Below are 26880 nucleotides of genomic sequence, written 5' to 3'. Positions count from 1 at the left end.
TTTTTTTAAATGGAGGTACTGGGTATTGAATCCAGAACCTTATGCATGCTAGCTACACAGGCGCTTTACCATTGAGCTATACCCCCGCTCCCCTAAAACCTAGAACTTTTAAAGTGAACATTTCAAATAGGAGCAGAAGTAGAGAGAATAATGTAATGAACTCTCATATATCGCCGCCCCAGATTCAGCATGGCTAGTCTTGTTTCGCTTAGACCTCCCTTACTCCCTCTCCCTACCATTAGTTATTTTGGAGCAAATTCCAAATATCCTTTCATCAGTAAATACTTTAGTAGGTAACTTTAAAAGGTAAAGGCATTTTTCCCCCACGTTTCATTGAGAAATGATACACATCACTGTATAAGTTTAAGGTATACAGTATGATGACTTGACTTACATACATTGTACAGTGATTACCACACTAGGTTTAGTGAATATTCATCATTCATATAGATATAATGAAAAGAAAAGAAAAATTTCTCCTTGTGATGAGAACTCAAACAGGATCTACTCTCTTAACAACTTTCCTGTATATCATATAGCAGTTTAATTATAGTCATGTTGTGAAAATGGTAGGATTTCCTTTTTTTTTTTTAATGGCTAAATAATATTCTATTGTGTATATATCCATTCATCCATTGATGGACACTTAGGTTGTTTCCATGTCTTGGCTATTGTAAATAATGCTGCAGTGAACATGGAGGGGCAGATATCTTTTTGAGTTAGTGTTTTGTGTCCTTTGAATATATTCCCAGGAGTGAAATTGCTGGATCATATGATAGTTCAATTTTTAATTTTTTGAGGAGCCTTCATACTGTTTTCCACAGTGTCTGCACCAGTTTACAATCTCACCAACAGTGCACAAGGGTTCCCCTTTCTCCACATCCATGGCAACATTTGTTATCTTTTGTCTTTTTGATGATGGCTATTCTAATAGGTGTAAGGTGATATCTCATTTTGGTTTTAATTTGCATTTTCCTGATGGCCAGAGATACTGAGCATCTCTTTATGTACCTGTTGGCTATTCATGTATTGTCTTTGGAGATGTCTGTTCCAGCCCTTTGCCCAGTTTTTAGTTGGATTATTTGTTTTTTTGCTTTTGAGTTGTATGAGTTCTTTATATATTTTTGGATTTTAACCCATTATATATGTAGTTTACAAATACATTTTCTTACTCCATAGGTTGTCTTCTTACTTTGTTGATGGTTTCTTTTGCTGTACAGAAGCTTTTTAGTGTGATGTAGTCCCAGTTGTTTATTTTGATAAGGGCACTTTTATCTTGAACACAACCACAATATAGTTACACCTATAAACATTATTTTACTTCCTTAATATCACCAAATATTCAGTTGAATTTAAAATTTCTTCAGATTCACTAATGTTTTGTTGCATTTACTTTTTCTTTGTGTATGTGTCTGTGTCTGCTCTGTTGGTGAACTATTTGAAAGTAAGTTACAAACATGATACTTCATTCCTAAGGACTTCAGTTCTTATTCTTCACATAACCATAATGCCATTTTTACATATGTGAAAAAGAACATTAATTCAGCAGTATTATTTATATACCGTTCATATTCAAATTTCCCTGGTTTTCCTTCAAATGTCTTTTATAACCAGATCAAAAAATTTAAAAAGTGGGATCCAGTCAAGGTTGCTGTCTTTCCCCTCCTTTTTTTATGATACTGATTTTTTTGAAGAGACCAAGCCAGTTTTGTAGGATGTGTCACATTCTCGATTTGTCTGATTGTTTTCAGTATGTTTAGATTCAGGTTAAACTTTTATTTTGCAAGTGTGTACTTTTTTTTTTTTGATGTGTGTACTTCTTACTTCATCACATCAAAGGCACATGGCAGGTTGTTCCACTGTTGGTTAAGATAGTGATTGCTAACTCTGTTCATTATGAAAATCTACTCCCTGCTTTGTAATTAATAAGTAATGATGAACGACACTTAGAAATTTTGTGGTTCCCCAACATTATCTCACCCAATGGTAAACATTAATGATCCTTGCCTAAACCAGTTATTATGTTGAGGGTAGCAAGTGGTGATTTTCCCATCTGCCATTTCTTCTTCAGTGATTAATTGGCATTTTGCTGTAAGGAATTAATTTCCCTTTTTAACCCCTCTTTTCCCTGCTCCTGTCTCTTGTAGACTAGCAGATTTTTTTTTTAAGTTATTATAATCCATTGCCGTCATTATTTTTTTTTTTGGTGCTCAAAATATTTGTCTAGTGGAAGCCCCTTTAGATTGCCTTCTTTGTCCTTTTGGCATGTCCCCATAATCTTAGAGTACTTCTTTTTTTTTTTCTTAATTCTTGAGATATAGTTTACAAACCATACAGTTTATCCATTTAGAGTTTATAACTCATTGGTTTTTAGTACATTCATAGGTATGTGCAACCATCACTGCAGTCAATTTTAGACTGTTTTCATCATCTCAGAAGGAAACCCTGTACCCTTTAACTATCCCCCTCTACCCCAGCCCAGGGCAAACACTAATTTCTGTCTCTTACTGATTGCCCTGTTCTGGAAATTTCATATGAATGTAATAATAACAATATGTGGTCTTTTGTGATGTCTTTCACTTCGCGTAGTGTTTTCACCATTCATCCATGCTGTGGCATATATTAGTACTTCATTTCTTTTCATGGCTAGATAATATTCCATTGTATGGACATATCACATTTTGTTTATCCATTTGTCCATTGAGGGACTCTTGGGTTGCTTCCAGCTGTTGGCTATTGTAAACAATACTGCTATAAACATTCATGCACGCACTTTTGTGTGTACCTATGTTTTGTGTGTGTGTGCCTAGAAGTGGAATTGCTGGGCATATAGTAACTGTTTAATCATTTGAGGAACTGCCAGACTGTTAGTGAAAGTGGCTGCACTACTTTACATCCCCATCAGAGGTGTATGAAGGTTCTCATTTCAGCCGACCCTGATTAGTATTTGACTTTTTGATTCTAGGCATCTTAGTGGGTGTAAAGTGATGTCTAATTGTAGTTTTGATTTGCTTGTTGTCCCATCATTCTGTTCAGTTGTCCCAGCATCATTTATTGAAAAGGTTATTCTTTTTCTGTTAGATAATCTTAGCACCCTTGTTGAGAATCAGTTGATCACAGATTAATGGGTTTTCTTCTGAATTCTCAATTCTATTCCATTGATGTTTATGTCTGTTTTTGTGTCAGTACCAGACTGCCTTGATTATTGTTTTGTAAATAAATTTTGAAATCAGAAAGTGTGAGTTCTCGTATTTTGTTCTTCTTTTTCAAGATTGCTTTGTCTGTTCTTGGTTCCTTGAAATTCCATATGAATTTTAGAATCAGCTTATCAGTTTCTATGAAGAAGACATCTAGGATTTGTTAGAGACTGCATTGCATCTGTAGATCAATTTGGACAGCAGTGCTATCTTAACAGTGTTAAATCTGATTCATGAGCTTGGAATATTTTTCAGTTATTTAGATATTCTTTAATTTCTTTCAATAATGTTTTGTAGTTTTCAGAGTATAAATTTTACACTTCTTTTGTCTAATGTATTCCTAATTATTTTATTCTTTTTGATGCTAAATAGTAAATGGAATTGTTTTCTTAATTCCACTTCTGGATTTTGAATCATTGCAAGTGTATAGAAATATATTTGATTTTTCTATGTTGATCTTGTATCCTTCAGCCTTGCAAATTAGCTTATTAGTTCTGATGGTTTTTTTGTCGATTCTGTAGGATTTCTCTCTTTACAAGATCACGTTGTCTGCAAATAGAGATAGTTTTACTTCCTTTCTAATCTCGATGCCTTTTATTCCTTTCTCTTGCCTAAATTGCCCTGGCTAGAACCTCTGGTGCAGTGTTGAATAGAAGTTTTTTTGTTTTTTTTTTTAATAGATTTTATTTTTTAGAACAGCTTCTGATTTACAGAAAAATTGAGAATTTAGTACAGAGAGTTCCTATATATCTCACACCTAGTTTCTTCTGTTAATTAACATCTTATATTAGTGTAGTACATTTGCCACTGTTAGTGGCCCAGTAATGATACTTTAGTGTTAACTGAAGTCCAGACTTCATTCAGATTTCCTTAGTTTTTATCTGGTGTCTTTTTCTGTTCCAGGATCTTATTCACAATACCATGTTACATTTGTTTTTCGTGTCTTCTTTGGTTTCTCTTGGCTGGGACAGTTTCTCAGACTTCCTTATTTTTGATGATTTTTAATAGTTTTGAGAAGAACTGGTTGAGTATTTTGTAGGATGCCTCTCTCTTGGAATTTGTCTTGTATTTTCCTCACGATTAGATTGACGTTACGTGTTTTGGAAAGGAAAACGGTAGTGGTAAAGTACCATTTTTATCACATCATATCAAAAGTGCCTACTTTGAACATGACTTATCAACATTGCTATTGACCTTGGTCACCTAATTGAGGTAGTACTATCAGGTTTCTCCATGGAAAAGTTACTTTTTCCTCCCCTTTTCTGTACTGTGTGTAACCCATATGTAAAGAATGGGAGTTATGCTACTTCTTGAGAGCAGAGTATCTACATAAATTATTTTTTCTGCAAGGGAGATTTGCCCTTTTTCCATTTATTTATGTATTTTTTTATTTAATCACTTATTGATATCACTGTGAACTCATGGATGTTTATTTTATACTTTGGGTTATAGTCCTTTGCTACTTTATTTTATTGATCAAATACCTCCAGGCTTGGCCAGTGGGCGCTTTTCCAGTAGATTCCTATGTCCCTTTGTATAATTCCCTCTATATAGATTGGTTTGTTTGTTTTGAGCACTTCCCATTTCCTGGCACTACAGGATGCTCCAGACCTACCTTGTCTGTTTCCTGCGTCAGCCCTAGAATTAGCCATTTTTTTCAAGGAGTCCTGGCCTCTTTTATTGGAGAATGGTATTAGAAACCAAGATCTGGGTTCTAGGTATGCTTGTTGCTATGGGGTATTGGTGCTTCTGGGTCCTCTCAGCTGACAGAGCAAAGAAATACATGTGTGTATACTAGCTCATTCCTATTGCTCCACACCCTCACCAGCATTTTAACCTATTTCAGTGCTTAGACTAATAAATACGTAGTAATAGATATGCTTGTTTTAAAGCTAATAGGCTTGAAATACACCACCCTGTTTAATTGATGTCCTTACCTTTTGTTTTAAGAATGTTTTCCTCATCTTTAATCCTTTCTCCTCACTTCTATTTAAATTTATTATTTTTTGGATAGTTGTATTAATTATTTGCCTAATGCTTTAAAAATAATATGTAAAATCACCCTTTAGGGATCAGGTATATGGTAGGAAGGACATGTAGTATTGGGGCTGTTTGTTTATTGTTCAACTTTTATTATTCTGCAGGCTCATGGTAGGAATTCTTTTGGTGTCTGGGTATTGCTAATAATTTCAGAGAGCAGATAGATAGTCTGTTTACAGGAGTTACTTTGACTTTGAAGGCCACAAAGTGGATATGATGAAAACTAGGTCTGTTTCTCGGCCTGATCTAGGCAATTGTGCTCTCTCCTCTTCCTCCGCTCCTTGCCTTGTCTTTGTAAATATCAGTTTTTTATATTCTGGATAGAATACCTGATTTAATATTTCTGTCTGATAGGATGCTAGGTGATCAAGTTTACTGTACACCCCCTCCGCAATTTAATTTAGTGGTACATTTAGTCATCACATGGCCAGTATCTTGAATGCTTTCTTGTGTAGACCTCTTGATTTAACGGTACTGCTTTCAGTAAATATGCTTGCTTTGTTTTTCTTTTAGTGAGAGATGTGAGCTGAATATGACATCTGTATTCCATTTAGGGATTAGCTATACTTTCTGGTTTCTGCACGCAGAATGAAAGGACCAGCCTGATTCATATAGACTTTGTCTCTTATACAGTTCTTGGGCCATTCTTTGGGCAGTAGCTCGGAATCTGTTAGGCCTTCATTTCTGTATATTTCCACCTTCATAACCAACATGAATTAGTGGGACTTTCATTACTAACTTAGTAGTTAGTGACCTGTGTATATTTGATGATATTCTTTGGGCAGTGAAGAAGGGTTAAATAGTTTCAGGCCATAAGGTAATTTAAAAAAATTTTTTTTCAGTCCATAAGATAATTTTAAAGAATCTATTTAAAAAATGACAAATGGTAGCTGTTCTCATATAAAGAGAAAATTTATAGTTCAGGTTGGCCAGCAACTTGATAAGAGCATTTCTGACATTCAGAATGCATTCAGTCTTAAATCTGAATCTTTGTTTCTTTTCTTTTCTTTCTTTTCCCTACAAGTTTTATTGAGACATAGTTGACCTATAGCACTGTGTACTTTTTTAGGGGTGGGGGGGTAATTAGGTTTTATTTATTTATTTATTAAATGGAGGTACTGGGGATTGAACCCAGGACCTTGTGCTTGCTAGGCATGCACTCTACCACTGAGCTGTACCCTTCCCTACTGAATCTTTGTTTCTAAATGTAAAGTCGAAAATTAAACTTCTTATCTGAGCCTTGTTATGTTTGACCCTTCAGCAGATACCTTATAATGGTTCCAAAATTAGAGGTTCAGAAAAAGCTATGTATGTGTTTACGAGAATAGAAATACTCTATACCAATTTAACTTTTTCATTTTTATGTGTTGTTTTGGCATAGTTCTCTTGGTTAGTCCATTTATTTATTAAGTAGTATATATATTTTTTACCTTAAAGGAAGATAAAAAAGGATCATGTTGCTAAACACTGCTGAAAACTACACTCTAATGTTACTTCTGATTTCTTTATATAGCAAATTGCACAGAGTTTAAAAGATGAACAGAAGAAGGTACCTTCAGAATCTTCGTTTTCAGATGTTCGGTTAGAAGAAGCAGAATCTCCTAATAATTTAACAAAATCTGGTATGTTATGATGTTTTAACTTCTAACTTTTGCTCTTTCATTTAATAAACTTTTATTGTGGACGTTTCATGTCTCAGGCTTGAAAAACAGCTTGTACATTTGAAGAGCCTACACTTTTAGTAGGGGAGATTGGCAAGCCAAGGCATAATTCAGTGGTGACAGGGTAAAGTATGCACAGGGCACTCTTGACTATGGAAGAAGGGCATCAAAATTATGAAGGGAGATGAACTTTGAGTACAAGAAGGCAGATTCAGTGAGAGGTGTGGCACCTGAAAGCTGTAATGTTTATGAATATGAGAAAGCCAGGTGAAATGAGGTTGTTTAAGATAGAATAGCATGGAGGAAGGCATACAAGAATGGAAGATCATGGTTGCTTTGGGAAAGTCAAGTGGTTTGGTATGTTTGGGCACAGGTTATTTGTACGGAAGAAGCAGGTAAATCAGGCCAGATTGTGATAGGTGTCAGGTAATAATCTCATGGAGTTTGAATGTCTAGCTAATTGTATCATCAGATTTGCAGTTTGTAAATGTGCTGAGCGCCTGGGTCTGGGGCAAAAAATTGACAGAACTGTATGGGATAGCTTGGAATAGGGTGCATGTTACGCACTAAGCAAATTTGTCATGCAAATAAGACAGACCTCCATGTGTGTAAAATGTGTTCTTTTCCATTTGGGTTTTTAGGTTCAACAGAATCTTTCAATGCTAGATCACAGACCACAATTTCCCCAGCAGATCTTCATGGGATGTGGTATCCTACAGTTCGACGAACTCTCGTCTGTCTCTCCAAATTGTACAGATGCATAGATGTACGTGTGTAAAGTCTTGTGTCTTTATTGTAAATCGCTTGCTCTTTCACTTAAAATATTTTTAAAATTTTAATTTTATTTTAAGATCTTGATACAATATAGTTTGGTATTTGATTAGAATCATAGTATTTTTAGATACAGAAATAACTTTAAGATCAACCTAATTTAGAGATTCTGAACCTGAGCATTCTATAGACTCTTAGAATCCTCTAATGGGCTTTGAATAATCTATGAACACTTTGAAGTTGTGGGTAAAATTTTATATGTATGTTTGTATTTGTGTCTTTCTGAGGGAAAGAGCTATAGCTTTTATTGCTTCTCACAGGGTCTATGACTACAGGTACCCTTGAAACTACTAATTAATTCATCTGTCTTAGTTTGTAGATGAAGAAAAAGGTGCAGAAAGGTTAAGTAATATGTCCAGTGCCACATGGGTATAATATTCATTTAGTACTAAATATGGCTACCTTAATTCAGTTTTGCACTCAATTTAAATTAGCTTCCTTATTAAGAAGTAGTAGTGAGGTTACACGAGTTTCTACCCATGGACTAATTTTAATTTCCTGAAATTAGCCATACCCTTTTATTTTATTTTATCTTTTAGTCCCAACTATACTGTGCATTGGTTTTAGGTAACAGTTATTTTAAGCATTCCAGTTTAATGTTATGAATATCAATCCCTGAATGGTCAGATTTGTCTATGTTTATTTATTGTCAGTGGTTTGCTGCTAAACCAAAATAGTTTATAAAATTCAGTGATTTTAATTCACTTTTAAAAAATTAATTTGATTGTTACAGCTGAAACAGCATATAAAGAGAGAAGTGATTAATTGTAATAGTCATGTAATTAATTGTCCAGATGCCACTATTTCTTAGGAATTAGGTTGGGATTCAGAAACTTCCTACAGTGGAGCAGGATCCCAAGGGAAGTATGCAGGGGCCGTATTCCACGTAGAACCCATTGTCATCACAGACCCTGGTGAATTCTCTTAGGTGCTTAACAGGGATTTTAGCCAAACAGGGTAGGCCTAAGGACATCACTCTACCTGTTTTTATTTTATGCCCTAGACCTGCCTATTCCATTTTCACCTAGCTTACATCCAACTCTTATCCCTCTCTGTCTTACCAAAGGTAAGGAAAGACAAATCCAATGAAAACCCTATTACGGCTGAGCAGGAGAAAGAGAGGGCCTCAGTCTGAGCGGCCCACCTTTGGTCTTCCTAAGGCAATGGTCAGTGACCTAGTAAGAGGCAGCTCTGATCTCTTCTTACTATACAGTGACCTCATGGAAAACAAAAGAGAAGAAACAGTACAGAAAGAGAATAATATCAAGTAGGAGACTAGGGCTTAGGACTGTGGCCTAATAGTAAATATTTTGCTCACACCCATCCATATCAGTTCCATTTTGGGTGGAATGGAGGCAGAAAGGAATTCTGCAGGGGAACTGACAGGAGTCCCTGCCTAGACCAATAGGCTGCACCTCTAGGAAGATATAGAAATGGCAGAGTTAAATGAGGAGTCATACTTCACATACTATTTTGTAACATGATTTTGCTTTTACTTAGTTATATTTTGTAAGAACTTCATCGTGCCTGTTTAGCATTCTTTGATTTCATGCAGTGTTCTGTAATTTAGATTACTAGTATTTTTGTTAGCACCCCCATCATTGAACATTTAAGTTATTTACAGTTTTCTGATGCTTTAAATATACTGTGATGAAGAGCCATGTGCATGAGTCTTAGAATACAATACTGATTAATTACTTGGGATACATTCTTAGAAGTGAATTTGCTGAGGCTTTGTTTTAAAGTTGGTTTTGTATATTTAAAAAACGGCCTATAATGTGAGATTGTGCCAAAGTGAGCGCTCCGTGAAGTCAGAACTGCGTCTCCTGTGCACTGTACTTCCAGCATCTAACACAGAGCCTGGCATGAAACAGGTTCTCAGGAAATACTGTTGAAGAGTTCACATGAGTGTTTAGAAGGATGCAAATTAGGAAACTACGTGCTGGCCTAGAAAGGTTACATGGGAATAAGAAACTCAGGAGTAATATTGCCAGTAATAAATTAATTCATCAGATGAGGGCGAGCAAGCATTGTTCACTGTACTTGTAGCCTACAATTTCCTTTTTTCTATTTTGTGAAGTGCCACAAGGTGATGTTTCTCTTTTATTTCACCAGAGGGCAGTGTTCCAAGGATTGTCACAGGAAGCCTTGTCTGCCTGCATTCAGTCGTTACTTGGAGCTTCAGAGTCTATCAGCAAAAACAAGGTTTGATGAAGTGTTAGGTGAAGTCTTGTCACCTACAGTAATATTGTGGACTTGATCATTAATTTATAGGCACAGAAATTTAAAGCTATTCGGGCAGTAGGATTTGTTTATGTAATATGATTTAATTTTGAGGTCCTTTGAGAGAAGCTAGTATTTCATTTTAGTGCTAAATAAAGACTATGTTGTATAAGAGAGTGCCAGCTTTGCTGAAGTACCAAAAATGATACTTAGGTTATGAAATCTGTAGGGTAAAGGTTTCTTGTTATAGCCTTAGCAGCTGGGGAGGTAGTGAACCACTGTTCCCTTGGAATACCAAAATGTTGTTTTCAAGGAGACGTAGCAATTTATAATCATCCCTACAATGACGTTTTAAATAGTCGAATAGCCTCACTTGGAGGCAGTCAGCCAGTCAGTTTGGAAGACAGGCAGTTGTGGCCTGTGGATTGTGTGATTAGAAGTAGTGGCCATGATTTTGGGACTTAAAGTTTTTAATCAAGAAGGGATCTGGGCCTAAAAGTTGCTGGCCCTTGTTCTTCCATGACCGCTGAGGTTTTCTTCCTCAAGAAGTACAGCATGATTCAGACTGTTGCTCTGCTTAACTCTCGGCTTAAAAATACCTGTTGCCTATAGGAAGGAAGCATTGGGGTCTGTTTCCAGCCAGAATTCCATAGCTACTGGGAGTTTTCAAACCTTGTGAACCTTTCTGGACTTCCATATTTACAAAGTTGGTTTCTAATTTCTAGGCTTTAGATAAACTGAAAAACGAAACAAAACAAAAACCTCATAAAAGAATTTAGCTGAGATCCTCTTGCTAGAAAGGCTCTACCTTTGTCTGTGACCACTGTATTCTCTCATTTGTGGAATCGAGAGTTGAAATGAAATTTTGATATGGGGACTAGAAGAGGATGGAAGGCTAAGATACAGACAGGCAGATTGAACTTTAAAGAGTATTTCCAAGTCTGAGCTTTCACATTTTTTTATGAGAGGTGAATTTAGGAAACATGTGCCTAATATATTACCCAGTCATTAAATTTTTTAAAAATGAAACGATAAAATTTAACTAAAATATGTTAAGGCAAAAAAAAAAAAAAGAAAAAAGAGGGATACAAATCACTACACTGTGACTTTATGTAGTGAACATACGCATTAAAAAAAAGTAATGGGGAAAGCTTTTACATGACTATGGGTGATTTTTCTTTCTTTTCCTTACACTTTCCTATATTTTCCAGATTTTCTACAGTGAGCGTGTATTTCTTAGATTATTAGTGGGAAAAAATGACCTAATTAAGAGAAAAATTTCATATACTTATGTCCTTTTGTACCACTGTCCTCTTTTTAAAGGGAGGAGTGAAAAGCCTTTTGATTAGTCTTTTGTCCTCATTGCCTATAAGGCCACTCTTTTTTTACCTAATTGTTTCCTACATATTATAAGAGGTTTAAGTATGTATGAAGAAGCCCTCAATTTGTTAAGAATTAGCAAATTTATTTTCATGGCTGAGCTCGTGTGCTTTTTGACTTTCAGACTTTTTAAACAGTGATCAGTGAAAATGGTTTAATGTCTTAGAATTTCTTAAGGCAAGAAATTGTTCTTACATACTTAAGTTGAGCACCTAGTGTATCAGTCAACTAGCATGATACTATCTGCTGGATTACAACAGCTTCAGTAAAGTAAATTAAATCTGTCTTATACTATTTTACCCCATTGGAGTTGTTCTTTTAAAAATAGAGCAAGCACTCAAAATGTGTAGCATTTCTGCTTATCTAATGCTCTGTGTTCCAGAGTGCCAAGTGAGTTTCCATCATATAAGTCATACTTACGTACATTGATTGTGTGTATATTTAGAGGGAGGAAGAGAGACCAGAAGGGAATCATCTTAATAACCTCGTTAAAGTTTATACAGGCACACCTCATTTTATATGCTTCACTTTATTGCGCTCTGTACATACTGCTTTTTTTTTTTTTTTTTTTTTTTTTAATAACAAATTGAAGGTTGTGGCAACCCTGCACGGAACAAGTCTATTGGCGCCATTTTTCCAAAAGCATTTGTTCACTTAGTGTCTCTGTGTCACATTTTGGTAATTCTCTTAATATTTCAAACTTTTTCATTATTACTATATTTGGTATGGTGATCGCTGATCAGATCTTTGATGTTACTATTGCAAAAAGATTATTACACTTAATAGACTGCAGAATGGTGTAAATGTAACTTGTGTGCACTGGGAAACCAAAAGATTCCTGTGAATTGCTATGTTGCAGTAATCATTTGATTGCAGTGGTCTGAAACTGAACCCAAAATATCTCTGAGGTATGCCTGTATTGCTTACAAGGACAGCTTTATTTTTTTCCTAATGCAGTATAATTTCATTGAAAATATTTTCCAAGTAAGATTCTGTCTTGATTAGCACAGCAAACACAGCTTTGCTCTCTTAATATACAGTCTCTTTTCTGAAATGAGAGCTATGATTATTCACAGTTTCGGGACTGGGTCAGAGCTTTGAGAACTAAGCTTGAGTCACAGGACTCTTGTGGATGCGTCCTGAGAGGACAGAGGGAAATGCAGTGACTCCCAGAGGCTCTGGGTAGTCAGTGCTCTGTTACTGGCTGGAAAATCCAAAATAGTAACCCCAAATCATTTTATATTTGTTGACTCCTTTTGTACTTTTGTATAAATACGAATGTTTCTGATATTCTGGATATTGAAACTACTTTGACCAAAGAGTGAAAGCCAAGTTACTGAGAGAAACCAGAAAGCCGTGGGAGGGCAGAACCGTGCTCGCACTTGGAGCTTTCACTTCCTGCTCTCTGCTGGCGTTGGGCCACAGCATCTCTTCTGTCCCTGCACCAACTTAGGATAGATTTGACTTCTCCTTCTAAATATGTTGCTTTGCAACCGTTTGATTTACTTCCTTGGATTTACTAAGTAGAGCATGTGATAGAGTTAGTAAGGATCTGAAGCAAGATTTTTCCAGGTAATTCTAACATGGAAATATGGGGAGAGTTCCTTGCATAGCAAGAGAGTATTGGTACTGTATAGTTAGGTTAAGGGCCATTGACCCAGAGAGATAAATGTTGATTGATAATGTGTATGTTTTATGTGCTCCTGTTTTTATTTAATCTGTGATAATACCCATTTTTCTTATCTTATAATTTAGACTCCGATTGATGGACAACTTTTCTTAATAAAGCACCTTTTGATTCTTCGTGAACAAATTGCTCCATTTCACACTGAATTCACCATTAAGGAAATTTCCCTGGACCTCAAGAAAACTAGAGGTACTTTAATGTCCTGACTGACACAGTTGGGTGTGTTTGACCTGTCCAAATGTGTCAGCACAGGTTATAGGTTTATTTTATGTTCATCTGCAATTTTTTTTTGCATGCTGTGCTTGCTAAGCATGTTTCTTGTTCATACTAAGCTGGGCAACATCCTTATTACATCTAACTTGCTGTATTTCTTTATGAAGGGAACTGTATCTGAGCATTTCAACTTGTAACACAGTATTACCTCTTTTAGACTCTGCCATCTATTACCATAACCAGTTAAAAAATAAAAAATCAGTATAATAACTACTCAGAGTGTCAGCTAACTGGAGTGATTCTAAACACTGAGTTGAGTTTGTCAGTTTGTAGAAACTCAGGAAGCCAGCTATGTAAAACAGGAAGAGTACTAATCTAAGAGTCTGAAAGAGTCAGGGTCTATTCCTGGCCCATCATTTCCTGGCTCTTATGATCTTAGATACATGTTTTAGCTTTCCTACCCCTGGTCAGATGAGCAGAATCAACTTGTCATGATGCTTTCACCAGATTATCAAGATCATTAAGAATGAAAATGAACAAGAATATATATTATTAACGTGCTTAAATAAGCTTAAATTGTATTATTAAATCAGCTGGTGGTTAAGTAATCCTGTAGACAGGATCTTTGAGTGGGTAACAGGCATTGAATCGTCTTGAGAAGGATGCTTCATCCATCCTAATGATTTGTTTCTGACTGAAGTAAGTTTCTGAATCTGACTTCTAAAAGATCAAAGTAGTCATTTTCTAAGATGTTGATCTTAAGCAGTTAAGGATACACCATAACTGTCCGTCTCCCTTCATTACTTAGAAATGTATCTTAACTTTAATTTTTCTTAACCATTCCCAAGAGAATTAAGCTCTCACGCCTTAAACCATCCATTTAAAATGAATGAATTTCTCTCTTATGAATTGGGGGAATTAAGAAAATTCATAGTCACTCAGGTTATTTTCTGTATTCTGTGGTTTAGAGGAACTCCAAAAGTGGGATTTCCAAGGGGGCTGGATTGTTACTTTCCTAATGACTGTGCTTACAAAATAGTAGGCTCGATTTAACTCACCTGAGAGCCAGAGTGGTCTCATCATGAGTCATATTAAAACAGCTTATTCTTTTTCTCTTTCTAACACGCTTTCCTTTTCACTGCAGAGAATACCTTTTGGTTCTGGTGGAATTTGGATAGTAAGCCTGTGTGCTATTCACATGCTTTGTAATCTTTTTTTTCTTTTTTTCTTTTTTACAGCAGCCAGATTTCCTGGCCTTTGCCTTTATAGAATGTGTCATGTTTTTAGAGCTTATTCTTATCAGAGGCTTCCATCGCCCAGCCATTCTCGTTGGTTTCCCGCTTTCCTTTCAGTGTTCAGTGGGATGGTGCTCTGCCTTGAAGAATGCCAGGCACTGTCGTCCGTCCTTTATTTAAGTGATGGAATAAAGCACGGCTGATCTATTTTCTTTCATGTTTTTTCTAATTCATAATTTGTTGCTGCTTCATTCTACTACAGAGCCCCTGAGGAGTGAGAAAATGAAATACTCTAAACTTTCGGCAAATTTTGGTTGGAAGTATTGTTTTCCCTAAAACATTATGAAGCTTATGTAACCCTACCATTCAGTCACCTACAGTTTTTCATGCGTCTTGTAGAAAAGACAACAGAAACAAAGAGCCATTTACTAAAGCTTTACTCTGAATACCCTGAATCTAATAGAGAGTTTTTTTCCAGCAAGATCAGGGTCAAGCCAGTAAGTACGACATGGTGTGTACTTGTAAAACCAAGGTTGGAAGCATTTCATGCTTTGCTTTCTCCAGCCTGGCAAGGCAAAGCAAAGAAATGGTCTTTTCTATCCCTTAATAATATTTGCTATCTTTACTTTTAAGCCTCTAACCTCTCATGACTAATGTTATATCTTATTGCATTTGAACATCAATGAGACCTGTTAGTACTTTGCATAGATTCTAGTTAGTCTGGAGGTTAAGGGGTAAATATGTCCTTTTGGTGTTTTCTTTCTGGCTGACACATTAGTTTACTTACTCTGCTTCAAATGTGAGTAAATTTCTGTGCCAGCTGGATCTTAAACAAAAGCAGCTGGGTAAGTATATGAATTACTTTTTTTAAACCTATTTGTCATCATGAAAGTAAAGCAATGAAATTTTAAGGTATTGATTACCATTTATCCTTTTTCCTTTTTTTCTGAATGAACAGTTGAGATTAATAGTCATTTTGCATTTCTGACTACTAGCAAATAATCATGTGTGAGTTCTGTAGCCATCACTGGCACTAACCTCACCCACTCATGGAGGTGAGCTGGTGAAAATAAAAGCGCTCTTGCTTCGCGCTGTAGAGAACTAGCGTATGTTCACACACTGAAATAGTAACTCAGCTTTTCTGTTGAAACTGTACATGTTCACTGGATGAGTAATTTTGTTTCACAGATGCAGCATTTAAAATCCTGAATCCTATGACTGTTCCAAGATTTTTTAGGCTGAATAGCAACAATGCCTTGATAGAGTTCTTGTTGGAGGTGAGACGGAGTCTGTTTCCTTGGTGGTGGGAGATAAACGACATTCTTTACATGTCTGGTAATTTCTAGGCACATAAAAACAGGAGGAAATTGTTATCTTCTTTTTAAGGGTACTCCTGAGATCAGAGAACATTATCTTGATTCTAAGAAAGATGTAGATCGTCATCTGAAATCAGCCTGTGAGCAGTTTATTCAGCAGCAGACCACGCTGTTTATAGAGCAGCTGGAGGAATTCATGACAAAGGTATAGACCCTGGTGATGTCTGGTAAAGTGATTTTGAATTCTTCTCTAGATTTCATTTTGAATTACGCTTTTGTGAAAACTCTGGCAGAAGGAGATAGGAAAACACACATCTTAATGATTCTGTCTAAGAAATCACCTTGTTTCTGATTATGGAAGCTTTCTGGTTTGGACTTTTAGATATGCTTGCAGAGTTTTTCAGTTTTAAAGAGAAAGTGTGCAGATGTTGCAAAGCTAGTTACAGCAGACCTCCAGTTAGCTCTGCTCTCTTTATCCACATAGTAGGTATCTGCATGTGGTCTGGGACTCCAACTTTCCCTGGATCAGGACCTGCATGGTGGTAATCATAGTCCTATCTGTTAGGGTTTCTCCTGTTACTTAAATGGGTGATTTATTTTTCCTCTTAGTTTTACGTACTATCCCATCCTTTCATTTTGTATAGATAATTGAGAATTGAAGGTTTTACATCATGGCATTGTTAATCACCAGATACATGGATTTATAATAGTCTGTCTTTCTGTCTCCTATCTAAAAGCCATCAACTGTCAAATACCAGCAATGAAAAAATCAGATCATGGTGGTTTTGACTTTCCTGTTTCAACATAACCATTTAAAAAAAATAAGTGGTGTTACTAAGGATTACCTCATAAAGATGTTTAGAAAGTCTTGAAATAAACTTTCATTTATTAAGCCTCTACTGTCTGTCCAGATTTGTGTTAAAGGACATTAAAAAAGAATAAGAATTTGACAGTCTTTCTTCTCAGATTTACTTATCTAAGTCTTAGCTGGGGAGACAAAGTGTACCATATCCATGGAATGACAAGAGGCAGCAAAGGAAATTGTCCATCAGTAACTTGTTGCTAGGTCCTGTCATACAGACAGATGATAGATACTAGCTTTTAAAAATTATAAATGATACCCCCAAAAAAGTAAATATAGAAATGTTAGAACAAACTGTTCCTTTGTTTATCATTGGGGTACATTACTTGTTTACTGGATTTTAGTCCATTCATGAGGTATTTGGAATATGTGTATGTGTGTTTTTTCCCTACTACATAAATTTAAAAGGAGGGTGGTGGAAATATTTTCTACTAGGTTTTGATTTTCTTAAAAAGGGTACAAATATTGATAGTTTATAAGTTACAAATAAGTCATTATAGTTTTTACTGAAATTATCCTCATGGAAAACCAGTGTGTAGATTGTAGTATGTATTTTTGGGAGGGCATCCACATTAGTACTGGTGGGAAATATCTTAGATGAATTTTCTCCAATAACAGCAGCAGAACAAATCTTCTGATAGAAGCAAGTTGGTTATAAAGGAATCTAGGATTAAAGGGGTTTTCTAGAAAAGCACAGTTCTTCTAGAAGCCAAGAGAATGAAAATTCACTGATGCAGTTGTCCAAATTGACCTTAGCATAAGCTTGGTAAATTTGGTATGACTCTGTAATTGTGCATTTGGAAGACTCTGAACAAACGTTTTTCTCCAAACGTTTTTCACTTTTCACCTGGTCAATATTACTAGTATTCTGCACAGCAGAAACAGAATAAATGATTTTAAAAGTTTAAAATGATTTTCTTTAAAGGTAATTCTGCAAGTGCAGAATCGTATACCCCTTTTATTATAGTTGGCATTTTAAGGCAGCCGGTTCTTGTACCTTGATAAATGATTGCAGGAAAACCAGCATCCATAGGTGCTGGAAGGAAACAGTTTTTACCTTCCATTTGGGTGTGTGCTTGTAGGTCTTAGTACTTACTCTTTGGGTGTAAGCCTTACCAACAAAATGTCCTCAGCTTGTTTCTAAGTTTGGACTGATTTTTAAAGTATACATGGTTTGCATAATAAAACGAAGTGTCAGAGTGTGTAGAGGACACTCTTAGGTTGTCAGAAGACTTGTGTTTGAGCCCTAAGACTCCAGATGTGATTCTGGTGCCCTTTCACTTGTTGTGAATCGCCTTCTTTGATTTACGTAGCTCCTTCCTCGGGCTTTCTCTGTTGAGATACTTTGTTTTCATTAGTTCTCATGACATTCCTGTTACCTGGAGTAAGTAGAACATCTTCATTTCACAGACTAAAGCTAAAGTTAGAAGCTCAAGTTTTGCAGAGTGACCCATTATACACGAGGTAAACATTTCTACCACAGCTTAATCTGCCTGGTGTAAATACCCTTCCTGATTTTTTGGCACAGTTAATGAAATTTCTTGAGAACAATATAAGAAGAACTATTGCCTTATTTTCTGCTCCTTGAAAAATAACCTTTTCTCTCAGTATTTGAACAGCCCTAGGGAGTGTAATACTGTTCTCTAAGTGTTAGGAGCAGAGGTTCATATTAAAACATTTCAGTCAGATATTTATAAAGCTGTTGTTTTTTTTTATTGTTTTAGAATTTCATCATACAATATTGCTTGAAATAATCTCACAAGTAGGGCTTGGAATAGTCATGGGTGTAGTTGAAGGAGCATAGCATTTTGAGCCACGAAAGCTGAGCTCTGGACCGCCTTCCGCACCTCCTGCCTAGAATGGTAGGCAGTCTCTTAGTTTCTCCAAGCCTCGGTTTTCTAAGCTCTGCAGTGGAGATAGCCATCACACCCTTCCTCCCCACTTAAGGTTATCATGAGGACCAAAAGACAATCTCATATGTAAGTGCAACAGAAATGTTATTTTATAGTAAAATATAAGTTTGAAGTGAAGATTTTGCATTAGCAAAAAGTCTAAATGAAAACATTTTAAAGGAAGTATGATTTCAAGTTTATAGCTAAGCTCAAAGTGTTTCCCCAGGTGGGACAAGTTTATGCAGACTTGTATTTAGCAATATCACTTCCTCTCAAGCAATTTGCTAAAGTATTGCAAGTTTATTTTTAATGTTCCCTCTGAAGTTACTAATTTCCTCAGCAACACTATAAATTTAATTTTTTTTTCTTGAGACATAGTTTGTGTAATAGAATTTGACCTATAAATTTAATTTCTGTTCTCAAGGAGTTATAACCTAATGGGAAATCAAGATAGAAAATTATGTAGACATTAAGATGTGTACAGCAGTGTCATTATAGACAATGATCTGTCTTTATCCTGTAGGGTTTTTTTTTTTAAAAAGGTGGGGCTAAACCTTTCGAAGAAAATGCTCCTTGAGGCTTAACTTAAAGATAAGGAAATTATCTAGATAGTAAATTGAGATGAACATACAAGTCTGTATTTGCTTTTGATATAAAAATACCATATACAGTATATGTTACTATGAAATTGGTTAAATTCTGGAGCAATCAGTGGACTAACAGGCAGCCATTACTATTAAAACATAACTGCTGGATACAGAAAAATGGCCAGGATTTAGATTTAGAAAAAAGTTTTCAGGGCACTGTGTTCCTATTTTTGTAAATGTAGACACATTAGTGTGTTTATATATTTACACTGGGAAATATATGGGATAGTACATACTAAACATGATTTTTTTTTTAGCATTATCTGTACTTGTATGTTTGACTCACTTTTAAAAGCTGCATCTCACAATAAAAAATAGACAAAGAGAGGAACTGAGTGACAGTAGAAAAGGGCTGATTTTATACACATGGCAACATGAGCAAAAGTCTAGGGTGGTCCAGGAATATGAACTTGGTAGAAACAGAGAGAGGGCTGAAGAGGGCTGAGTTAACATTATATCCTGTCTGTGCCCATCCTCTGCCTAAATATTAGTGTGGCCTTCTTTATGAGAAATCTAAAGAGTTGGTGCTCAAGTTTTCCTAATGAGACTATCTAGTGAGGCCAAGGTCATGGCCTGGACTTTTGGCACCTAGCAATCTTTTTTTTTTTTAATGTTTTATATTGTTTCTGTCCTTCACTCTCCCTGGCTACACCTTAGCCCCACTGTAATTTGCCATATTAAGAACATTCTTGTCCAAGAAACAAAATGTACTTTCTTGATTTTACTTCCCTGTACTGATGCTGAGGGATGAAGAGAAAGGTGAATAGAGGGTGGGCATCCGGTTCTGTACCTGTAGCACTGGTTGGGCAAATGTGCACTTTGATGCTATCTGAAAGTCTGTTGTTTTTTTTTCCCTTAAATAACATTCTCTCTGCTTATAATGAAGAAAAGAACCCTCTAGGCATATAAAGGAGATTTTGTCCTGCTGCTGTGACATTTTTATAATACTATACAGTAATAATTTAATGTTAACCTCAACGTCTACTTAGAGGGCTGTTTTGTGTTGATGTTTCTCTGTCTTCGTTCTTGTCTTCCTACACTGAAATGTTTCAGGCAGAATGCCTTGGGATATTGGTATGCTTTGTTTTGTTTTGTTTTGTTTTTCATTTGTTTTGCAAAACAACATCTGCCTTGAAATCACAAAAGAAGTTTTGCTGAAATATTTTATTAGTTGTAAAGGACTGAGAGATATGATGGATTTCTTTCAGGGCTGCACATTTGATTATCATTATGTTTTCACAGGTTTAAATGGTGTATCCTATGAGAGCAGTACTAGTTTAATTTGTCATCAGTGAAATGAAACTTTTTATTTCCTCTGCTAGGTTTCCGCATTAAAAACAATGGCCAGTCAGGGAGGACCCAAGTATACTCTCTCTCAGCAGCCTTGGGCACAACCAGGTATCCACATTTTACTATTTGGGATTTTTTTCTTTAGGATGCCAGTTAATTTGCATTTATATAGTCCTGCTTTAATAGCTTAGCGTTGGTTTCCTACCCCTGCTGTGGTTTAGGTTAATGCATGATTCAGTTTGGAGCTGACAGGTCTTAATTTGTCAACACTACCTGCGTTTCAACAAGCATTCCAAGGAAGAAGAAATAAAAACTACATATGTGTGTGTGTGTGTGTGTGTGTGTGTGTGTGTGTGTGTGTGTGTATACATACATACATATATACATACACACACACATAGGGTTAAAAATAAAATGTGGCTTAGGTGGAAACACTTTCGAGTCTGCTGGTTTCTGTATACCTGCTTTTCATCGTCTGAGAACTGTGGTGAAAACTGTGTTTGATAGTCTGAAATTATAGGGGATGCTACTGTTTTCAAATATTATATGAAGAAATATTGGACACATTACATTTTATGCAAGTTACATCCTCTTTAATGTTTTAGAGTGTTTGGAAAAAATTATATAAAAAATGTGCTATCAGAAAAATTATGATATCAGTTGGCAGTTGGCAGGTAATATCATCATGTAATTGGCAGAAAGGCTTGAGATGTTTCCAGTCCTAACTCTTTCCTAAATGTAAATTTTTTTGTGCTAGGTTCTTTTTTTTTTTTTTCTTTCCTTCTTTGGCATTAGACATTAGACACTGAAAATCACGACTAGTTTTGTGGGTTATTTTTGGTACATTTTGTGACATTTTAAGTTGCCATTAAGCCAGAATAAATCATTTTGTTAGTATTTCTGGCCATTCCCTGGCCCATATTGTGACAGAGATTTTTTGAAACTGGAAAGGCAAGATGGCAAAAGAATTAGTGTTTTAATTATGGTTAAATTGTGTCCAAGTTGATAGGGAAGCTTTTTGCTCATAGAGAGATCCAAAGAATGATTCTGGCTTAGTCATAGAAAATTGTCTACAGGCACCTAAACTGGAATTAGGTTTTTAACTTGACTGATTTTCCATAGTGGAAGAATATATGTCTGCCAGGTATTTATTTCTTTTGGGAAAAAGAATTGGGGCCATTCTAAAATTTTCAGTTATTATTATTGATGCCTCAGGTTAATTTGAAGATTAAGTAGAGCAAAGAAATTGTAAGAATAGCTATGTGTCTCTTAGGAAGATAGATAAATGTGGAGAATTACCACTTGTATTTGAATGGAAGGGAGAATTTTACGCAAAAGTTTGTCATGTGAACTTTGATGGTGTCAGTATAGGTTTGCATTGATTTGCTTCTTTGTAAATAAAATCTGTGACATGCTTAATAGGCCTTCTGTTTACTGTGGTGGAGACAGTAAATGTTACACTATCTTTATTAGTTTAAGCCTTTGTACATGTATGAGATTGAAATCTCCACCATTTTACTAAAGGACAGACAGTACTGGACGTATATTAGAAATTCTAACCACAGCCTGGTGGTGACCACTTATTCTGACCCCTCAGGGTCAGGAGCAGGCTTGTTGGTCCGTAACTCAGCATTGATTCTAGAAGGAATTCTGATCATCTTTGGATTAATTGGGCTTTTGGCTCAAGGTTTCAGCCACTTATAGAGCTTGGACATAACTGATTTTATTTCAAGTGTTCGTGTAAATGAAACTCTTGGGTGCAATAAATCTTTCTTAAAATAGGTAGAAACCACCGAATTGGCATAGGCGTAGTTAGCACAGCAAAGCCCAGGGGCTTGATGCATAATTAATGTATTTTCTTTCCCCTTTGGAAAGATCCTCTTTCACTCAAAACAGGGGCTGTCATCTTCTCAAGTGGAACCCTAGTAGAACTCCCGCTGGTGGGTGTGTTGTGCTCTTAAGCATTGCTAGAGTTGTTGTTAGAAAGTAGGAGTAGATGAAAGCAGGCTGACACAAGGCCTGGATGAAGTAGGGCTTGCTGTTTGTCATGTAACCCATTTCATTTCTTTCTAAGCAAGGAGATCCTGGTGATTGTAGCAGTGACACTTCAGTTTACCTCGTTGTTGTATCTTCTGTCCCGTTGAGCCATTTAGCCACAGGGAGCTATGGAGTTGCTTTTTCTTGATCTGTAATATGAGAAGCCCACACTTAAATGTCAAAAGTTTTTGGGCCTTTGGGGTGGGAGCACCGGGAACAATCTAGGAACTTGTCTTGGGCCCCTGGAAAAGCAGGGTTACTGGTTCATGCAGACTTGATTACATTCAGGGCCATTTCATGATAAACTCACAGGAGATGGAGTTATAAGTTAGAACGCCAGTTTAATTTACTCTGAGAAGTGTACCTTTTAAGAATTAGGATATTTTACTAGCAGTCTCCACACGTAACTTTTAAACATGAAGGGCTCTGAAGACTGACCTACTGATCCCTGAAGTGTCAGTGATGATAGGACCACAGCCTGTGGAATTCATTGTCTCAAAAGGAGTTTTCTTTTGTTTATGAAAAGGAAGCAATTCTTAGATTGTTTCTTTCTTCTTGAGAGCATCTGCACCTTCTTACCCTGCTCTACCACAACCCTCCTCAATTAAAACGAATGTTTTTTTAACATGATATTAAATTTGAACTGTAGAAAAGTATAAAATGAGGAGTAATTCTATTCTCCACCTCAGAACTAACTAGTCGTCTCAAAGGTAACCACTATTAATGGTTGCTTTCCCCAAATTATTTATGGATGTACTAGCATATATGGACTTGAGGCATGTTATACAAATACAATTATACTATATCCCTTGCTTTTTTTTTTTAATTCCACATCTAGGAGCCCTTTCTGTGCCAGAATATTCAGCTCTACCGAGCAGTAGAAGTGTTAAGTGAAAGAGTACATGTATTTTCAGTTTTGCTAGACATTGCCTAATATCCCTTCAAAGAGGTTGAACCAGTTTATACTCCCATCAACAGTGGATGAGGGTACCTGTTCCCTACACCCCTGCCAAATAAGGATATTCACAGTCTTAGTAATTTTTACCAATCTGAAATATCTCAGTTGTTTTAATATGCATTTCTTTAATTATGAGTGAGTTTGAGCATCTTTGAAATTATCAGTCTTTTCCTTTATAGCTTTCTAGGTAATTTCTTCTTTTAAATACTTCATACAGATTACTGCTCTTCTTTTCCATTTGCACGTCTTTTCAGATGCACACCTGGGCTACTAATTATTTCAATTCCAATTTTCTGGAATTCTATTCCCTTTCTGATAATACAGTATAAGAATGTACAAATGGATTTTTAGTTCCCATTAAGTATGTGTGGGTATTTTCTGAATGATCTCATAAGACAGCATCTCTTACTGTGAGTTGGTTCTGCAAATGAATAAGCTCATTCATTATAAAGTAATTCTTACCAGTGTCTCACTGCAAATGACTTTTTATTTTACCTTACCTCTTTCTCCAGATTCCAAAGGTACCGTATTACAGCCCCTGAGTGTCCTGAGCCATGCTAGGGGAATTCTTTTGTTGCCCTATCCCTTAGGATTAGAATTTTGTATATAGTAGAAATTTAATAAATGTTTATAGGGCTTATGATTAAACTTGATAAATAAACAAGTGAAAGAAATTCTTTGGGGAAATAAAGAGTGTTTTATTTTGCTATTTTCTTCTCCTTTTATTCCCCTCTGAATTAAAATGGAAATGTTTCTTCTCTTTTTCTTTGTGACACTAACGAGGTTAATTTCTTTCCAGCAAAGGTTGGTGACCTTGTGGCAAGTGCCTACAAGACAATAAAAGCAAAGCTGCCCCTGACATTGAGAAGTATGTCATTGTACCTATCCAACAAAGATACTGAGTTCATCCTTTTTAAACCTGTTAGGGTGAGTATTGTGATAATCTGCGTGAGGGTTGGGCAGTCTCTTCACGTGTTCTTGCCTTGTCTACCATCTTTCTCTTCCTGTAAACATTTTGAAATGTTGGTGTGCTCTTCTAGTGCAGTTGATTAAAAATCACCGTGATTCTTGAAAGACTTACAAAGCTTACATCCATCTGATTGTATCTTTTTTTTCCCCTACCCTCACTTTATCTTAATTTCCTTTTCCTTAATTTCCATTACCTTTGGCACAAAGGTAATTTCTACCTACAAGTAGAAATTAATAATAAATAAATAAGTAATCAGACTTTCACATTAGATGTGGCCCAACACTTGAGAGAACAGCATTTCAAGAATTATGCCCCATTTTACTGGTGAGCAGTGGAAATAAATGGCTAGCAGTGGCCACCGAGGAATTAAATGTCAAGGCCAATTTAGTGCTCATAGCTTCCAGTGCTGTGTTGAGCTCACACGGTGTTGGTTGATTTTTAAAGTACATTTTATGTGTCTGGAACTTTATTATCTTTTGTGTAAGGAATTGCTGCTGAAGACTCGTATTATTCTCTGTTGGGGACAGAGCTTGCTAGAGTTTAGTTTTTTTAGGAAGTACTATCTGATAAGTCTTAGGTTGTGCTAGCCTGTGAAATATTTAGTGTAAATTACAAGTGTTTGGTAACTCCACGGAAGATACATTTCCTCTACTTGTTTTGGCAAATAGTAAGATTTAACATTATTAGTGCTTCGTGTCTGAGGCGACTGCATATGTTTTCTGTGACTCGTGTAACATGATTGCCTCTTCTTTCTAAGAATAACATTCAGCAGATTTTCCAGAAGTTCCATGTTTTGTTAAAGGAAGAGTTCAGCCCTGAAGATATCCAGATCATTGCTTGTCCTTCTATGGAACAGGTAATCCATAGTCTGAAGATTCTGTTACTTTTATAACCTCTTAGTTATTGTACTTGAATAGATCATGTCTCTGAGTAACCATGTTTTTGGATGTAATTTTAAAAATTGTACATTGTTTTATTTTGAAGAGCAAGAGTTCAAGCTTTGAATTGCTCTCTCAAATATTTGTTGATGTCTTTAGAATTTTTAATTGCTTTTTAATGTTTTCTGACATTGAAGGTTGCTGTGTTTAAGATGAATAAGCCATTTGTGAAAGATTCAAATAGTGATCCTTAGATTGCTGAATAATTTGTTTGCAACGTGCATGGTAGTGGAACATGTTTCAAATGAAAAAAAAAAAAAATGGAAGTTATTTGAGGGATTCAGATAGATCCCAGAGAGCAGTGTTTTTGTTTTCTCTCTTCTTAAATTAAAAGAAACTAAATAGAGAGCTCGGTCTGTGTTTACTGTTACTCATTTATTCAGTTCAGTCGGCAAGTGTTTTATTGAGTAGGAGTAGGCTGGTGCCGTGGAGGGTGTTTTATTTCCGGTTTTAAGTTTGGTTTAGTGCTGGAGGTTAGCGTGTGGTCAGGGTGGTGAGAGCTAGTGGAGTGGGTGCAGCCTGCGGAGAGGGAACCCGGAGGCAGGGACTGTGGTGAGTCTTCGGAGGAGTTTTACTACATGGGGAGAGGGGAAGTGGGGTGGTAGCTGGAGGAGAAATAGGGTCATTTTTAAATTGAGATATAATTCATATGCCATAAAATTCCCCCTTTTAAAGTGGACAATTCAGTGGTTTTTAGTACATTCACCGCATTGTTCAGCCATCACCACTGTCTAATTCCAGAACATTTTCATCCCCCAAAAGAAATCCCTACCTGTTATTAGCAGATTCCACACACGCGCACACGCGCGCACACACCTGCCTTCTGCTCATCTGCTGTGGCCTCTGGATTTGCCTGTCCTGGGCAGCTCATCAGGTGCGATTGTACTGTACATGGCCTTCATGACTGGCTTCTTTCTAGCAGCATAATGTTTTCAAGGCTTATCTGTGTTGCAGTGTGTATCAGGGCTTCATTCTCCCTCTTGGCTGTGCGTGTGTCTTTGGATGGCTCTGGGGGTCATATTTTAAAAAGATAAACTGTCTCTGTAGTTCTAGGGATGTACGGTCAAGATCCTTTTTTCTAAGTCATTTGCAGTGATTATATTCTATGTAATTATGCCATTAACTTGATACATAGTTGGGTTTGTTTTCAGTAGTTAGAGATTTTCCCCTCTTGTTTTGATTTAATTTTGTTTTTAATTATATAAGATATTCACATGGTTCCCGAGTCAGAATTATGGAACAAGGTGAATTTGAAGGAGTCTTGCTTCCTTTTCTAGTCCCTCCAGCCTTCCCCTCTCTCCTCCTTAGATAGTTACTTGTATTTGTTATTGGATTACCCTTCCTTTTTTTTTTTTTTTTAAGTTGAGGGAATGCATGTTTGTGTATTCATGGGGAAGATCTAAATTGAGGGGAAAATTGCTGCTGGGAAAATGTTCCTGAGAAGAGAAGTGGGGGTGGGATCTCAGGGGCAATTGGAGGGTGGGGCCTTTGCTGGATGCCTGC

General features: G+C 36.2%; 1 protein-coding gene across 1 annotated transcript in view; it reads left to right on the top strand.

Moving 5' to 3' along the window:
* COG3 (component of oligomeric golgi complex 3) overlaps nucleotides 1-26880 on the top strand; it is a 53843-nt gene that overhangs the window by 23690 nt on the left and 3273 nt on the right. Inside the window, exons 14-22 of the mRNA XM_010951388.3 lie at nucleotides 6751-6859; nucleotides 7540-7664; nucleotides 9845-9934; nucleotides 13088-13208; nucleotides 15656-15744; nucleotides 15854-15988; nucleotides 20507-20582; nucleotides 24269-24396; nucleotides 25197-25295. Coding sequence (XP_010949690.3) covers nucleotides 6751-6859; nucleotides 7540-7664; nucleotides 9845-9934; nucleotides 13088-13208; nucleotides 15656-15744; nucleotides 15854-15988; nucleotides 20507-20582; nucleotides 24269-24396; nucleotides 25197-25295 — 972 coding nt within the window. The remainder of the gene's footprint in view (nucleotides 1-6750; nucleotides 6860-7539; nucleotides 7665-9844; nucleotides 9935-13087; nucleotides 13209-15655; nucleotides 15745-15853; nucleotides 15989-20506; nucleotides 20583-24268; nucleotides 24397-25196; nucleotides 25296-26880) is intronic.

Source organism: Camelus bactrianus, chromosome 14, assembly GCF_048773025.1.
Source record: "Camelus bactrianus isolate YW-2024 breed Bactrian camel chromosome 14, ASM4877302v1, whole genome shotgun sequence".
NCBI lineage: Eukaryota > Metazoa > Chordata > Mammalia > Artiodactyla > Camelidae > Camelus > Camelus bactrianus.
This window is presented reverse-complemented; position numbering and strand designations above follow the sequence as displayed.